The sequence below is a fragment of the Eriocheir sinensis genome, chromosome 55 (genome assembly GCF_024679095.1).
Source record: "Eriocheir sinensis breed Jianghai 21 chromosome 55, ASM2467909v1, whole genome shotgun sequence".
NCBI classification, from domain to species: Eukaryota; Metazoa; Arthropoda; class Malacostraca; order Decapoda; family Varunidae; genus Eriocheir; species Eriocheir sinensis.
In genome coordinates, this window is record NC_066563.1 from 439,194 (window position 1) to 456,892 (window position 17,699).

The window sequence follows — 17,699 nt, forward strand, 5'->3', positions numbered from 1 at the left end:
AAGCTCACTGACACACCAGCTACCTTCATATATCCTCTGACTCTCCTTATTTAACTCTTTATTTCTTTCCACCACCGCCACAGATCCCCCAAGCCAGCCTGGCAGGCCCGAGGTGAAGGACTATGACAGGACGTGGTGTGAGCTGAAGTGGAAGGCTCCGGACGATGACGGCGGTGCCCCCATCACCAGCTACATCATTGAGCGCAAGGACAAGTTTTCCGCCAAGTGGGTGAAGCACTGTGACACCAAGAGCAACAAGCCTGAGTTCAAGGTGCCGGACTTGACTGAGGGTGAAACTTACCAATTCCGTGTCAAAGCTGTTAACAAGGCTGGCCAGAGTAAGCCGTCTGAGGCTTCGGATAACTTCACTGCCAAGGCCAAGTTCTGTGAGTATTAATGTATTTCTTGCTTTGCTTTGCACACTGTTAATATTTACATCAGCAGACTATAAGGAAGACAGTACAGCATCACAGTAATTTTCCTCTTATTCTCCGTACAGTGAAGCCGCACATTGACCGCAGCAACTTGGAGAATATCACCTTGCGTGCAGGACAGATGCTCAAGTTTGATGCTAAGGTGACCGGTGAGCCAGTGCCCAAAAAGACCTGGTTCATCAACAAGGCAAGGCAGGAGAAGGACTCCGATGAGGTGAAGATTGATGAGGAGGACCACCGCACCAAGATTGTCATTCCCAGCTGCACAAGGGCCCACAACGGCATCTTTGTCATCAAGGCAGAGAACTCTGCCGGCAAGGATGAGGTGGCCATTGAGGTGACAGTCCTTGGTGAGTCTTCCTTTGTGATCACAAAAAAAACTCATGTTCACAGTTGTTTGAATTTTCTCCCTTAACCTTGCAAATTCCATTCTAATTAATTATCCCATTTATTGTTGTCTATACATGTATTGCTTCATTAAGTCAGTTGATAACATTGCAGGGTCTTATGGGTAGCTTAGGATGCCTCAGGATTATCTTTGACATTGCTAATCTTGGCAACTCATTGTGGTCCCTTTAAACATTTAGGACATAATGAACTAAGAGATAGGTTCAGGAGTCTTCCAGTATGAATCTATCTGGTTTGTGGGAAAGCTGATTGATGTAATAAATGACATTGTATTTCAGACAAGCCCGGTAAGCCAGAGGGCCCCCTGAAGGTGTCTGATGTACACAAGGAAGGTTGCACACTCAAGTGGAAGGAACCACTGGATGATGGTGGTGCCCCCATTGAGCAATACATCGTGGAGAAGATGGACACAGAGACTGGGCGCTGGGTGCCAGTTGGGAGGTGCCGTGAGCCCGGTATGGAGGTTGAGAACTTGGAGCCAAACCATGAGTACAAGTTCCGTGTTTCAGCCATCAACAGTGAGGGTGAGTCTCAGCCTCTTGAAGGCTTGGACACCATCGTGGCCAAGAATCCCTTCGACCCACCAGACCCACCTGGCAAGCCTGAGGCCACAGACTGGGACAAGGACTTTGTGGAGCTCAAATGGACCAAGCCAGCCAAGGACAATGGAGCGCCCATCACTGGCTATGTTATTGAGAAGCGTGATGAGGGGACTGGCCGCTGGGTGAAGGCTGCCGAGGTCAAGGGCGATACACCAAAGGGCCGTGTTGAGGACTTGGATGAGGGTGAGACTTACGAGTTTCGTGTGAGGGCCGTTAATGAGGCTGGTCCTTCAGAACCTTCACAGACCAGCCAACCCATCACCTGCAAGCCCAGAAAATGTGAGTATTTTGACCAGTCTGTTATAGGGGAGTGAGGAAGGGTTATGGAGTATCTGTATAACTCACACCATTGCTTGTATGTATTTTGGCACTATATGGGCTTCTGTGCAAATGTAACTCATGTTGTTTGTGTCTGTGCAGTGAAGCCAAGGATTGACCGACGCAACCTGAGGGACCTGACAGTGCGGGAGGGAGAGCCCATCTTGCTGGACGTCAAGGTGATTGGTGAGCCTCCTCCAGACGTGGAATGGTTCCAGGGCAAGAAGATGGTGCAGGAGACCAAGGATGTGAGGGTGGAAAATGTCCCTTACAACACCAAGTACATCAACGACGAGCCGCTGCGCAAGCACACAGGTGTGTACAAGATTGTGGCCACCAACCAGTATGGCAAGGATGAGGCTGAGATCAACATCACTGTCATCTCCAAGCCCAGCAAGCCTGAGGGTCCACTGGAGGTGAAGGACATCCACAAGGAGGGCTGCAAACTTAAGTGGAAGCCTCCCAAGGATGACGGTGGTCTGCCCGTGGAAGGATACGTGGTGGAGAAGTTCGACCCTGACATGGGCCTGTGGCTGCCAGTGGGCAAGACCTCCACCCCTGACATGGAGGTGACTGACCTGACCCCCGGCCATGAGTACGAGTTCCGTGTGAAGGCAGTGAACAAGGAGGGCGAGTCTGAGCCCTTAGTGACCTTGGCACCCATCGTGGCCAAAGATCCCTTCTCCACACCTGGCCGCCCTGGTATCCCAGAACCCACTGACTGGGATGCTAACCGCATTGACCTCAAGTGGCCCATGCCTGCGGACGACGGTGGTGCTGCCATCTCCCACTACATCATTGAGAAGCGTGATAAATACACGTATGTTTCACTTTCACATAAATACTAAGATATATACAAGTGAATTAATAGAGATTGGTAGATTTTTTAAGCTATAATTTTTCATTAGGGTTGCTGAAATAATATGTTAAATGGAATAAGATGCCCTTTGTATTGTCTTAATCTAAATGCATATGTATCACAGGAACCTATGGGAGAAGGCTGTTGAAACTGATACCCCAGAGTGCAAGGGCATCGTACCAAACCTTATTGAGGGAATGGATTACCAGTTCCGCATCATTGCTGTCAACCGTGCTGGTGCTGGTGAACCCTCAGAGCCCTGTCGACCAATTACTGCCAAACCAAGATTCCGTAAGTCCATCTGCTTGCCTTTTTCTTCCTCAGAATATATTGCTTTATGTGTTTGCAGGGAAATGTTCTCAAACTGTCTCGTTGCCCAGGTGTGTGGGTAATGTGGGGATGACTAGAGCTGTTTCACTCACCTAACTACTGTTTCCATTCTCCACAGTGGCTCCCAAGATTGACCGCAAAAACCTGCGTGATGTCACCATCTCTGCTGGCTCCATGCTGAAGTACGACTGTGACATCAGTGGTGAACCTCCTCCAACCTCCTCATGGACCTTTGAGGGCCAGAAGCTGGACTCCAACAGACACGTCAGCATCACGAGTGTTGATTACAACTCCAAGTTGGTGATTCGTGACACTGTTCGCGGCGACACAGGCGAGTACGTCATCACCGCCACCAACAGCTCCGGCAAGGACAGGGTAACTGTGCGTGTGACTATCACAGACAAACCTGAGAAGCCTGAAGGACCCATCAAGGTGTCTGATGTCCATGGCACTGGCTGCAAGTTGAAGTGGAAGCGCCCGAAGGATGATGGTGGCAGTCCAATTGAGTACTACCAGGTGGAGAAGTTGGACCCTAACACAGGCCTGTGGGTCCCTGCTGCTCGCACCAATGGTGCTGAACCAATGGTGGAGCTCAACAACCTCTCACCTGGGAGTGAGTATGAGTTCCGTGTGAAGGCTGTCAATGCTGAAGGCGAGTCTGCTCCTCTGAATGCTGAGGAGTCTGTCCTGGCCAAGGATCCTTACGGTGAGTAAAGAAAGGCTAGAGTAAGATCTAAATATTCCATGCAATTTTTCTTGTGTACCTAAGTTATAAAATATGTGTTTTAATTTTTTTATGTTTTCTTCTAATATACAGAGGAGCCTAGCAAGCCTGAGAACCTGAAGGTGGCTGACTATGACCAGAATAAGGTGGACCTCAAGTGGGACAAACCCAAGTCTGATGGTGGTGCTCCTGTTGAGAAGTATATCATTGAGAAGAAAGACAAGTATGGTGGATGGGACAAGGCCTGTGAGGTGCCAGCTAGCCAGACCAGCTGCTCAGTGCCAGATCTCATTGAGGGCGAGACATACGAGTTCCGTGTGAGGGCAGTTAATCCTGCTGGCCCCAGCCTGCCATCTAATGCCACAGAGCCTGTCACCGTCAAGGCGAGAAACTTACCACCCAAGATTGATCGCACCAACCTACAGCCTGTCCGCATCAAGGCCGGCCAGAGCTTCAACTTCGATGTGAACATTTCTGGTGAGCCAGTCCCAGAGAAGAAGTGGTTCCTCAAGAAGAAGGAGGTGAAGTCTGCAAATGTGACCAGCATCCGCTTCAGCGACTACAACACCAAGCTGAGGGTGACTGGTGCCTCCAGGGCTGAGAGTGGCACCTACACCATCACGGCAGAGAATGAGAACGGCAAAGACTCTGCTGATGTGGAGGTCACTGTTCTTGGTGAGTACCAAAAGCTTTTACCAAGATAATATGCCACAAAGCCTCTGTCTAGGTGACCACTGTCTGTTGATGAATAAGTAAAACAAAATTTACTGTATGAAATTGAACATTTATATCAGCAACAATTGTTCATTATATATCCTCTGGTTTAATTAATTACTATCCCTCACAGATCGTCCATTGGCACCCAATGGTCCACTGAAGGTGTCTGAGGTGTATGCTGAGGGCTGTAAGCTGGACTGGAACCCACCAGCAGATGATGGAGGCTGCCCCATTGACCACTATGCCATTGAGCAGCTGGATGAGGCCACTGGACGCTGGGTACCTGCAGGAGAGACAGCCGGAAAGGAGACGTCTTTCAATGTGGAGGGTCTCACTCCTGGACACAAGTACAAGTTCCGTGTCAAGGCTGTGAACCGCCTGGGCCAGTCTGACCCACTCACTGCCCAGCAGGCCATTGAAGCAAAGAATCCATTTGGTAAGTTACTCATATTTCCTTCAAAACAATAATCTCTTTTCTACAATTTTCACTATTCATCTAATGAGGCATGTGAGGAAGACCCAGAGAAAGGAAAATTTCCTTATGCTTATTTTGAAATGACAAACAAAACATTGGTAACTACTACTAAAACTTTATTTTGTTCTGACAGTTCATGCCACATATCTTACTCTCTGTCCCTAGACCCACCTGGCACGCCCAAGGATATTGATATTGCTGACTTTGATGCTGACTTCGTTGACCTGGTCTGGAAGAAACCAGATGGAGACGGTGGCGCCCCCATCACCAGCTACATCATTGAAAAGCGAGACAGATACAGGTAATAAACATGACTGCATTAGTCTAAAACTTCTCTGTCAACATATTTACATACATTACTGTAATGACTGTATGCTAATTTGACCCAGGAGTCTGGCCCCCTCCCTCATTCTTGCTCTGGGATAACATTGACTCTTAATTCCAACCTCTTCATCCAACCAATCAGCAACCCTAGCCATGGAGAGGGGCGGGGGGGTTCAGGGCTTCTGGGCCAAGGCAGCTTATGGTGACTATAGTAAAGGTGCTAAGAGTAAAAGAAGTAGAAAAGGAAATCAACTTCATTAAACTTTGACCTGGAATGATAAAGGAAGATCATCTCTAAAGCTTTAGAAGGAATATGCTCATCTTCCCTTCCCTCTTCCAGTCCACTATGGGACAAGTGTGCCACAGTGGACGGTGACCAGTGCAAGGCCCACATCCCTGACCTCATGGAAGGCAACGTGTATGAGTTCCGTGTGGTGGCTGTCAACAAGGCAGGCCCTGGTGAGCCCTCTGAGCCCACCAAGCCGCACGTCGCCCGGCCCAAAAATCGTAAGTACCATTAGTTATCTTTTGAGAAGAGGGGTTGATATTTAGATAGATGGATGGACAGACAGAGAAAACTGATTGATCGGTACACTCACATATGAATTGAATAATTTTGCATTTAAATAAGTGGAAGCACTGACATGTCGTGTATATCAAAAAAAAAAAATATATATATATATATATATATATATATATATATATATATATATATATATATATATATATATATATATATATATATATATATATATATATATATATATATATATATATATGTATACTAGTTAGTATATTAGCATTTTTTTGAATGCTCTGATACTACATATTGTGTCATTGCAGTTCCTCCTCGCATTGACCGTAATGCCATGATGGACGTGAAGATCAAGGCTGGTGAGAACCTGAATCTGCCAGTGCCAGTGGTTGGTGAACCTCCTGCCACCAAGCAGTGGCGTGTCAAGGACATGGACCTCTACCCCTCCGACCGCCTCACCATTATCAGTGAGGACTATAGCACCACCATCAAGATCTTTGACTGTAAGCGTGGTGACAGTGGTGCCTACACACTCAATGCCCGCAATAAGAATGGTGAAGACACCTGCACCGTCAACATCACTGTCTTGGATGCACCCGGTGCCCCTGAGGGCCCTCTTAAATGCTCCGATGTCAGCCGCAGTGGCTGCACTGTCAGCTGGAAGCCACCCAAGGATGACGGTGGCTCAGATATCATAGGCTATGCAGTGGAGAAGATGGACATGGACACCTACAGGTGGGTGCCTGTGGGTGAAGTCAAGGGCACCAGCCTCCCAGTAGACAACCTCATTGAGGGACACGACTATAAGTTCCGTGTGTCGGCCATCAACCGTCAGGGCCAGGGACCAGCACTCACTGGAACAGACACTATCACAGCCAAGGACCCATACACCAAGCCTGGTAAACCAAGCTCACCCGAGGTCATGGACTGGGACAAGGACCGTGTTGACCTGCAGTGGACCGAGCCACGATCAGATGGTGGCGCTCCCATCACCGGCTATATCATTGAGAAGAAGAAGCGTTTCGGTCCCTGGGAGAAGGCAGTGGAGGTGCCAGCCAAGCATGGCCCCAAGGCCTCTGTGCCTGACCTGGAGGAAGGAGAAGAGTACCAGTTCCGGATTGTTGCTGTCAACAAGGCTGGAAACTCTGAGCCCTCGGAGGCCTCTCAGCCAGTGGTCTGCAAGGCACGCTTTGAGAAGCCTACTATCGACAGCAAGGCTCTGGAGGACCAAATCATCAAGGTCAACACTCGCCTCAACTACACAGTGCCCATTCGTGGTGCTCCCAAGCCCAAAGTCTCCTGGACTGTCAATGGGGAGCCTCTCCTTGAGTCTAAGCGGGTGGACCTGCAGACTTACGGCAAGCAGACCATCCTTGACATTCCCTTCGCCCAGCGCAGCGACAGTGGCCGCTACACCCTCACACTGGAGAATGATCTTGGCAAAGTGTCAGCTTCTGCCAATGTGACTGTGCTGGACAAGCCTTCACCTCCTGGAGGTCCTCTCATTGTGAGCGACGTAACACGCGAGAGCTGCAAACTGACCTACAAGACACCTGCAGATGATGGTGGCTCCCCCATCCTCTACTACCTGATTGAGAAGATGGACATGTCCCGTGGCACATGGACAGAGGTAACCCAAGTGGCTGGCCTGATGGCTGATGTGCACAACTTAGTCCACATGAAGGAATACCACTTCAGGGTCAAGGCTGTCAATGCCATTGGAGAGTCAGAGCCCCTCAGCACAAACAAGAGCATCATTGCAAAGAATGACAGAGGTAAGTTAGCTTTTTTTGTCATTTTTAGTAAATATATCTACAGTACACTCACTCCCATTGAATTACATTGTGCTTCACTGCTCCCTGTAATCTCTGCCATCACTTCTTTCTCCAGATGAGCCCAGCTCACCAGGCCGCCCCAATGTTACGGACTGGGACAGTGACCACGTGGACCTGGAATGGACTCCACCTCCAAGCGATGGTGGCGCTCCCATCACTGGCTACATCATTCAGAAGAAAGAACGTGGTTCACCATACTGGCAGAATGCTGTACGCCTGTCTGGCCCAGAGACCAAGGGTACGGTGCCCAACCTGACCGAGGGACAGGAGTATGAGTTCCGCGTTCTTGCTGTCAACAAGGTTGGCAACTCAGAGCCTTCAGAGCCCTCAGATAGTGTGGTGTGCCGCCCACGACACCGTGAGTATACATTTTATGTGTGTAAATTGTTGTTTTACCTAAACAATGGAAAAGACTGATTAACATAGTGGTTCCTTAACATTCACATGGATTAGAAAACAGGTATATCCATTTGTGCCATAAATTTGTACAAAACTGATGCTATCCCCCAAAATACCTCTGGACAAAAAAAAAATGTTAACAAAAATTGCTAGGGTATTCAGTGTGTGTCCGATTAATTGATGACATTGATGACATTGATGTTGATAATGTGTAAAACATAGTCTCACTTAACTGCCTCTAACATGTTGTGGCAGAGTTTTTTTTTCTGCTCCAACCGTAACAGTGTAACACTATTGTCTCGAGGTCTAATGGCATCTCACGTGTCATAGCACATGGGTTTACACTGTCTTGTGCTAGATACTGGCTTGCCGCCATTCAAGCATTGTTTATTTATTCAAAGAGTAGCACAATAAGCACAATATATGTGATTTGAGGTATAGATGTGGTAAAGAGGAGGAAACAAGGGAAGTAACCTTGCCTGTGTATTTAGCTGGCAACATTGGTGCCCTGTCTGAGTGGAGCAGCTCTGCAAACCACAAGCAATGAGTCAAATGAAGTCGAGCTTACCGAGATTTAATAGAGTCCAAGACCAAATCCAAATACCTACCTTTCCTTGTTTTCCTTCAGTCATAAATCAACAAACAGCTTTACAATTTGTAGAGTGGAGGTAATTAGCACAATTGTTGGGACTTTATTTACATATGATATTGCTACCTACTGGCCATGTGTCCAAGTGAAAGGACACAGTTATTTTTTTCCTGGGCAGTAACTTACTACCCTAGCTCATGGGTTCATTGAAGTAGGCCGAGTGTGGTGCCACCTAACGTCAGAACAGAGTATGAGGCCCAGGTCTGTTACAGCCAGGAGAGTAGAGAATCTGGATGCAAGGATGCAGAGAAGTGTTATTGGCAGGAATCATGCACTACAGGCTTATCAAAACTTTTTTGGAGGGTAACCACCAGAAACCCAAAATTTTTGTTCTCTATATGGTATTCAGGGTAGAACCTGCAAAAAAGTGGAACTGCATTTGTCAGACTTCTGTATGTTAAAGGACCACTGAATTAACAGTAAAAATATTCCTGAGAGTAGCAGGTGACATTAATTTATGTGTCCACAGTTAAGCCCAAGATCTTGGGGCCGCTGTACGACATCCGCATCAAGGCTGGTCAAGTGCTGCACGTCGATGTGGACTACATTGGCGAACCACAGCCCGCTGTTTCCTGGTTCAATGACGACAAGGAACTCCAGGCTGATGTGCGCACCACCATCACTGCCATCAACAACCACAGCGTCCTGCATGCTGTCAACACCACACGTGCTGACTCTGGCCAGTACAAGATCAGAGTAAAGAATGACAGTGGCCAGGATGAAGGAACCTTCCAGGTGACTGTGCTGGACACCCCTGGTTCTCCAGAAGGGCCCCTCAACTATGATGAAATCCAGGCTAACAGTGTTGACATTTCCTGGAATCCACCCAAGGATGATGGTGGCAGCCCCATCACGTAAGTCATATTTTTTACTCTCCTGTCATAGAGGCTAGTACTCCAAATTCTTATGGACCCAACATGATGATCATGACTAATAAAATCTCATTTGCCATGCATTGTAGCATAAATTGTAATGATATATCATTAGGTAGCACCAGTGACCCTCTCTCCCTTCCTCAGCGGTTATGTCATTGAGAAGCGTGACATCACACACGGTGGAGGTTGGGTGCCTGCTGTTACCTGGGTGGACCCTAAAGAGACTCGTGCCACTGTGCCACGCCTCCTGGAGGGAACACAGTATGAGTTCAGGGTGAAGGCAGAGAACATGCAAGGGCCTGGAGAGCCTCTGGTTTCAGACAAGCCTGTCACTGCCAAGGCCTCTGCTGGTGAGTAACATAGAGATAGAAAGTCATGGGGTTCACAAAGACATGAATGATGTAATAATATACAGTCAAACTTCGGTTTACGAGTGCCTTAGTTTACGAGTGTTTTGGTTTACGAGTAGTGACTTGGTATACGAGCATCCTGTTTGTTTCTTTTTCTGTGTGTGTGTGTGTAGGTAATTAGCACAATTGTTGGGACTTTATTTACATATGATATTGCTAGCTATTGGCCACTACTGGTGGAGGCCATCAAGTTCAAGCTCGTACGTCCCTTCGAGTAGGGACCACAAACCTTTGCCGGGTGATGGCTCATGAAGGGGAGGTGAGGTTGCCGATAGACCGACTATCAGTTTACATCAGCCTAGCTGACCAAGTCTGTCTTTCGACGAGGACTGACGTGTCTCTTTGTACAAGTCAAAGACATGAGCGTGGGCTCCCTTTGTTTGCTGCAAGACGAGAGTGCTCAAAGCAGAAAACAATGCGAATAGAGTTACAGTTAGGGCTGCCACCTTGATTTTAAAAAAATGAGGAACGCAACATCCCATTCTCCAATACAGAACGAATCCATATTCTAAGGAACGGATGGCAACCCAAAATTTCTCTGGCCTGCCATGATTGATAGCTGCTGGCTGCTGCTGGTGAAGGCAAAAGGAAGGAGGAAGAGACATTGCAACACATATTTTACTCGTATTTCAGAACGACACTTGACAAACATAATTTTATGGACTGGTTTTGTGGTTCACTGAAAAATGCACTCACTACAGTTTTAAAATACTAAGTTTTATCTGCTTAACCATTCAGACGGGAAAATATGGAACAAATGGCATTCTGTATTTTAAGGAAAGGATGGCAAATTTTCAACCCTAAGGCGTCATCTGGCGATGTATGGCCTTCTTGAATGACCCCCCATTCTTGAGACTGTTTTTCACCTCCCTCCTGTAATCTGCCTCTGCTCTATCATGTTCATATGATTGGATGAACCAACACTATTTTTCATTTTGTCACTCATCAAGAACAACACGCGTTGATTTAGTAACAGTTACGGGATCTACAGTTCATCAGGAGTATTTCAGTAGTTACTTAGCATCATTGCATGTGAGGGAGTTTCTTAAAACGTACTTTTTCTCTACAAAATATTGACAAATGGCAGCGTTTCACTTTCTTGTTTCTAAAGGTGACGATGTTTTCATACCAGGAAGTCCTTACTTATCCTACAGTGATGCTTTAAAATGGTCTGTGGTGCAACAGTAACACTAGTAAACTCATGAACTCTATATCCACCCCCACCTGGCAGGGTTACCCATATAGGGAGCTCAGGAAATGGTCATCGCTATAGGCCTATGGAGGTGCGGCCAGCAAGACAGTGGCCGTACCCAGTCTCGCTGTGGCTTAAGCAGGACCCCCGATTCTTGCCCAAAATTAGGGGGAATTCTCTAAAATCTGATGCGCCAGAACAAGAATCGCAAGAATTTTGCATGATTTAGGTTTAATTCTTGCTCGGTCTGAGGTAATTCTTGACCGCCAGATGATGGCTCTAGTCTCAGTCCGCGTTGTAAACTCATAGAAATATCATCCGTGAGCTCGTGTCACGTTTTCATCACTACAATGTGTTTTAAGCACTACAGTGTGAGTTCTTTGTGCTTTAACAATGTCCCTCAGAAAGATGAAAGAAGAAAACCAGAATGGTGGATACTATGCTTGCAACAGGAACGGGGGGTGCCGGGCCTCGGTGGCTTGTACGTATGCCCTCCTGGACGTGAATGACTCCTGTTCACCCTCCATCTCGGACAAGATGTCGGGTTAGCTTCACGTTGATGGTCGAACATAGTTCTGGTGCCTCGAGAATAGGGAAACTGCAGCTGCTAAACCCCGGGGCGAAGCCTACACCTCGAGCGTAGTTAACGGTTGCAGGAGTCTTCGTAACAACCGTAACACATTGATTTGTGTTTCATATTATTTATCATCGCTATTTGTTAGTAAAATTACTTTTATTCTGTAAAAAATAACATGTAAAAAAATATTTTTATATAAATATTTTTTTGAGATATGGGATGCATTAATGGGATTTACATTAATTTCAGTGGTGAAATTTGTTTTGGTTTACGAGTGTTTTGGTGGGCAAGCAAAATTCCGGAATGAATTAAACTCGTAAACTGAGACTTGACTGTATTTTGAAGGATGAATGCATTCAGTTGGGAATTGGGGACGAATTGATTACTTTTTGATATTTATATGATGTTGCACATACTATCATGATTCCTATGATTTTTGGATCAACCAACTGACTCCCCTGCCACTGTAACACATCATACATCATACACTTGACCCCAAACACTAACCTTTTCCAACACCCCTCAGATGTCCCTGGCCAGCCTGGACGTCCCACTTGCAAGGACTCCGACAAGGACTTCATCAAGATCCAGTGGGGCGCTCCTCGCTCCACTGGTGGGTCACCCATCACTGGCTATGACGTGGAGCGCTGTGGCATCCATTCTGGCCGCTGGAAGAAGATCAACCGCGGCCCTGTCAAGGGAACAGAATTTGTAGATGACACAGTGGCTGAAGGCGAGCAGTACCAGTACCGCATCATTGCCAACAACAAGATGGGTGCCTCCAACCCCTCAGAACCATCCCAGGCAATTGCTGCCAAGCCCATGCGCGGTGAGTGGCTCCTTGTACCCTTGACACACACCACTTAGTGATGCAGTATAAGTAATGATAATCTGTGATCTTCTATTGCTATGATTGAGGTTTCCATTATTGACAGGTCTCACCAGCTTGTACTAACTCCCTTTACTATCCCACAGATGCCCCGAAGCTGTACCTGGATGGCCTCCTGGGGAAGAAGCTCAAGGTGCGCGCTGGGGAGCCAATCGATATCAAGATTCCCATGTCTGGTGCACCTCAGCCTGCCTGTGAGTGGTCCAAGGACAAGACGAAGATTGAACCCAGCAAGAGAACCTCGGTAAGGTGGACTCTGGGGAAAGATGATGTTTGTCTTCTTGTGACTAATAAGAGATTGGTATATGTTGTGTGTACTCATGTTTACTGGAAGTTGTGAAGGGGCCAAGGACAAGTTGGAAGTGGTATTTGTAATAAGGGAAGGGTTGGTTGTAAGACTTAATAGGACCAGGGATAGTAATTGAACTAGTGACTAAAGGGAGGATTCAAAATCAAACTAGAGTTGGGACATCTGCAGAAGCATTCGGTGGTGTGTGGGACTGGGGTAGCGGGGTAGGGTTGTTGTGGCTGGAGGGTTAGTAGCAGGTTGGTGAAGGAGAGTTTGTAGGGAGGCTGGGAGATGAAGGGAACAAATCTAACAGTTGATAGAAATGAAGGGATAAAAGAGATAATGCACCTATAGAAGCAAATAGTAGGAGAGACAGGGAAGAGGGGTAGTAATGATTATAACAATACCAAGGAACACTGAGAAATGAATGTAATGGTGATGGTGTTACAGTTGGAGACGACCCCCGATCACTGCCGCCTCTTCGTCGACAAGGCACGCAGGGAGGACTCTGGCAACTACACCATCACAGCAGAGAATCCCTATGGCAAGGACTCTGCCAGCATTGAGGTGAGTGCACACAGATACTACTAAGAGAAGGAAGATACACCAGCAACATACGAGGACACAGTAAAAAATTGAGAAAAGGAAGATGCTTGAGAGACAGAAAAAATATAGCTTCCCGCAAAGAAACATAGAGGTTTGGAACAAACTAAGTGAGGATGTAGTATCGGCAAAGAGTGTGCACAACTTTAAGGAAAAGCTGGACTAATATAGATATGGAGACGGGACCACACGAGCGCAAGCCCAGGCCCTGTAAAACTACAACTAGGTAAAAACAACTAGGTATACACACACACACACACACACACACACACACACACACACACACACACACACACACACACACACACACTAATAATCAAGGACAAGGCTTCCAACTGGTGCCCAGTGAGGAGTGGGGTCCCACAAGGTTCGGTGCTGGTGCCAATAATGTTTGCTGTTTGTATAAATGATATGGTGGAAGGAGTGACCAGCTATGTGAGTTTGTTTGCAGATGATGCAAAGCTATTGAGATGAGTCAATGATGTGAAAGACTGTGAGGCATTGCAGAGGGACCTGGACAAAATATGGGAGTGGAGTGGTACATGGCAGATGGAATTTAACCTTGGGAAATGTAAAAAAATAAGAGTTTGGTAGGAGTGGTAGAAGATGTGAATATGATTATAAGATGGGAAGTGAGATAATATGCAGAGGAATGGAAGAAAAAGATTTGGGAGTGACTATCTCAGAGAACATGTCACCGGACAAACACATCAACAGGATAACGGGACAAACTATGAATTTGCTGAAGAACATAAGGACAGCATTTGTGTATTTGGACGAGGAGATGATGAAGAAAATAATAGTTACAATGATAAGGCCAAGGTTGGAGTATGCAGCAGTGGTCTGGTCTCCTCACAAAAAGAATATAAGAAAGCTGGAAAGAGTATAGAGAATGGCAACTAAGATGGTACTGGAACTTAGGGATCGGACTTACAAGGAGAGACTCAATAGCATGGGGTTCACAACCCTGCAGAGAAGAAGAGAAAGAGGAGACCTGATAGCGGTGTATAGGGTGGCGAGCGGGGTGGAGAATCTGGACAGAGAGGACCTGTGTGTGTGGAGTGATAGAGAAACAAGAGGACATGGAAAGAAGTTGAGGGCGACCATGTGTAGGCGAGATGTGAAAAAGTTTAGCTTCCCAAACAGAAGCATTGAGCTGTGGAATGGACTGGAGGAGGAGGTGGTTTGTGCAAGAAACATTCATGATTTTAAGGAAAAGTTGGATAAGAGAGGATATGGAGACAGGACAGCGCGAGTGTAGCTCTTTTCCCGTATGTCACAACTAGGTAAATACAATTAGGTAAACACACACACACACACACACACACACACTTTTGTTTGTATTTGTTTTAAAGAAATCAAGTATAAACATCCTTTTGATCGAAATACTGAGCATAAGTTAACCATTTCCTATGCACCATTGCAGTTAGCTCATATCAAGAAAATACTGCTCAAGAAAATGGAGATGAGGTGTATAAATAAGTATATATACAAATGCTATATAAATGTCTAAAATGTGTATAAATGTATGTAAATAAATAAGTTATGTACAAGTGTGTATAAATGAGGTACATAAACTAGCTATCAAAATAATGTTTATTAAGTTTCAGTTAACAAAAGCTCATTTCTGTACCTCAGCATAATTTTCCCGAGTAGTTTAATTTTCCTGATAAAAATTTTGTTCGGAATGGTGGATACAAATTGGCAAACACTCCCAAGTCAACCAATTTACCATTTACCTTTTTCTTTTTTCTGTTTAATTTTATTTCTCCTTCCCATTACCTCCATTTTTCCCTTCATTCATCTCTTCATCCTACATGTCTTTTCAATCTTTATATCATTTGTTTTACCCCATTTTGTTTCCATTTTTCCAATGTAATAAATTGTGCACTGTCCATTCTTAGGTCATTGTGGTGGACAAACCCGGACCACCACAGGGACCACTGGAGCCCACCGAGATCACTGCCCACACTATCTCCCTCGCCTGGAAGCCACCTCTGGACAATGGTGGGGCTGAGGTCACCGGGTATGTGGTGGAGAAGACCGAGGCAAACTACGATATGTGGAAGGTGGTGCCTGGCTACTGCCCCAAGACTAACTTCACTGTCAAGGTTAGTAATGCACTGAACGAGTACAGAAAAACTGACAAGTGGGATCAGGATGGGTTTGGCATATCTGCAATTGTGTCTTTCTTCCTGTAGTTTCCTATGTATCTTCCTTCCCATTCACACTTCCAGTCCATCACATCCTTTGTCTTCTTTTTTTTGTGATGCATCTTTAACCTCTATATTCCTGTACTGACATCTCTTCACATCTTTATCTCATTCACCCCATCTGTTCCATGGCCACCCAACCCCTAACTTCTCCTTCTTCCACCAGGGTCTTGAGGAAGGGAAGAAGTACCGCTTCCGTGTGCGTGCTGAGAACATGTACGGCATCTCAGAGCCTCTTGAGGGTACTCCAGTGGAGGCCAAGAATCCCTTCGATGCACCAGATGCCCCAGAGAAGCCTGAAATTGAAGGTTACAGTCCATCCTCCTGCCAGCTTGTCTGGAAACCACCTGCAAACAATGGTGGACGCCCAGTCACTGGCTACATTGTGGAGAAGAGGGACAGAGGTGGTGACTGGATAAGGGTAAGTGTAAGAAGAGGAGAATTGATATTTTTCGCATCATTTGTGTTATACTGATGATTTTTATAATTTTTCAAGGCAATTTAATTTTAGAGCTTTGAGTAGGTGAGTTAGATTTTATAGAATGGGAAGTTGTTTTGTCTCATAATTATGCATGATAGTGTCTTAATGGAAATGGTAAACACCTATGTATGAGCTGTACTGAGTGTCCTGTTGTGTCTACAGGTGAACCACTACCCAACGCCCAACACCCAGTACAATGTGACAGGCCTGAGTGAAGGCAACCGCTACGAGTTCCGTGTTGTGGCTGTAAACGAGGCAGGTCCTGGCAAGCCTAGCAAGCCATCCAATTCCATTACGGCAAAGGTTCCCAAGTGTGAGTATGAGTCATCTCCTTCCTCTTAGCTGATGTGGGAAGTGTGGGTCCTGAGCCATATGAGAAAAAGCCAAAAAAACGATGTTTCCATGTGGTACCATCATTGACTTGGGCAACTTATGGTAGAGGATTTAGTGGATGTAAAAGGTAATTCTTTAACACTATGTCTTCTTTCTCTCACCCAGACCTGCCATCTGCCCCAGAGCCACCACGTCCAGACCGTATTGGCCGCAACTGTGTGACTCTATCCTGGCGGCCACCAACCCAGGATGGTGGTGCCAAGATCAAGGGCTACCTGGTGGAATACAAGCAAAAGGATGAGGATGAATGGACTCCTGCCAACAGCCTGCCTCACCCTGACCCCAACTACACTGTGCTTGGTCTCAATGAGATGGACGAGTACTACTTCAGGGTGACTGCTGTCAATGAGGTGGGTCCGTCTGCACCCTCAAGGCCATCAAGCCTCATCAAGATTGAGGAACAGGCCAACAAGCCACGCATTGACCTAAGTGGCATCCGAGATATCACTGTGAAGGCTGGCGAGGACTTCTCCATCCACGTGCCTTACACTGGATTCCCCAAACCTACATCTACCTGGTACCATGATGATGAAGACATCAAGATTGACCGAGACCCACGCATCCATGAACAACTAACTGATGACTTCTGTGCCATGATCGTCACTAATGCCAAGCGCAGTGATACTGGCCCATACAAGCTCCGCCTACAGAATCCATCCGGCTTTGACACAGTGTCGGTGAACGTGCGTGTCCTGGACCGCCCAGCACCCCCAGAAAACCTCCGTGCGGATGAATTCAACGGCGATGCTCTCACACTCTTCTGGAATCCTCCCAAGGACAACGGTGGTGCTGAGATCACAAACTACGTGGTGGAGAAGCGCGAGGGTAAGGGCAACTGGACCAAGGTGAGCAGCTATGCCACCGCGCCCTTCCTCCGCATCCGTAACCTGACCGTCAACAAGGAGTATGAATTCCGCGTAATGGCGGAGAATCAATACGGAACATCAGACCCATGCACTTCCCCGACACCCATCAGGGCAAGGCATCCCTTCGGTAAGTATACACACCATACCCCAACATTATATAGGATGCATAAATAGATTTTTTATATATAAATTATAGGATAATCTTAACTCCTAATTACTATCTGCTAGTCTTTGTACTTTCATATATCTTCCACTGCTTTATAATCAGCCACTTTACCCAAGGATATTCATGTACCCTTCAT

At 46.5% G+C, this 17,699-nt stretch overlaps 1 protein-coding gene across 1 annotated transcript in view; it reads left to right on the forward strand.

Annotated features, from left to right (window-relative positions):
• LOC126983825 (twitchin-like) overlaps window positions 1-17,699 on the forward strand; it is a 194,813-nt gene that overhangs the window by 159,295 nt on the left and 17,819 nt on the right. The window contains exons 76-96 of the mRNA XM_050836955.1: window positions 84-386; window positions 500-784; window positions 1,121-1,723; window positions 1,865-2,582; window positions 2,746-2,912; window positions 3,070-3,657; window positions 3,769-4,350; window positions 4,523-4,828; window positions 5,033-5,168; window positions 5,532-5,698; window positions 6,035-7,501; window positions 7,617-7,919; window positions 9,079-9,463; window positions 9,629-9,834; window positions 12,190-12,492; window positions 12,639-12,796; window positions 13,292-13,408; window positions 15,349-15,555; window positions 15,824-16,078; window positions 16,301-16,451; window positions 16,637-17,524. Coding sequence (XP_050692912.1) covers window positions 84-386; window positions 500-784; window positions 1,121-1,723; window positions 1,865-2,582; window positions 2,746-2,912; window positions 3,070-3,657; window positions 3,769-4,350; window positions 4,523-4,828; window positions 5,033-5,168; window positions 5,532-5,698; window positions 6,035-7,501; window positions 7,617-7,919; window positions 9,079-9,463; window positions 9,629-9,834; window positions 12,190-12,492; window positions 12,639-12,796; window positions 13,292-13,408; window positions 15,349-15,555; window positions 15,824-16,078; window positions 16,301-16,451; window positions 16,637-17,524 — 8,295 coding nt within the window. The remainder of the gene's footprint in view (window positions 1-83; window positions 387-499; window positions 785-1,120; window positions 1,724-1,864; window positions 2,583-2,745; window positions 2,913-3,069; window positions 3,658-3,768; window positions 4,351-4,522; window positions 4,829-5,032; window positions 5,169-5,531; window positions 5,699-6,034; window positions 7,502-7,616; window positions 7,920-9,078; window positions 9,464-9,628; window positions 9,835-12,189; window positions 12,493-12,638; window positions 12,797-13,291; window positions 13,409-15,348; window positions 15,556-15,823; window positions 16,079-16,300; window positions 16,452-16,636; window positions 17,525-17,699) is intronic.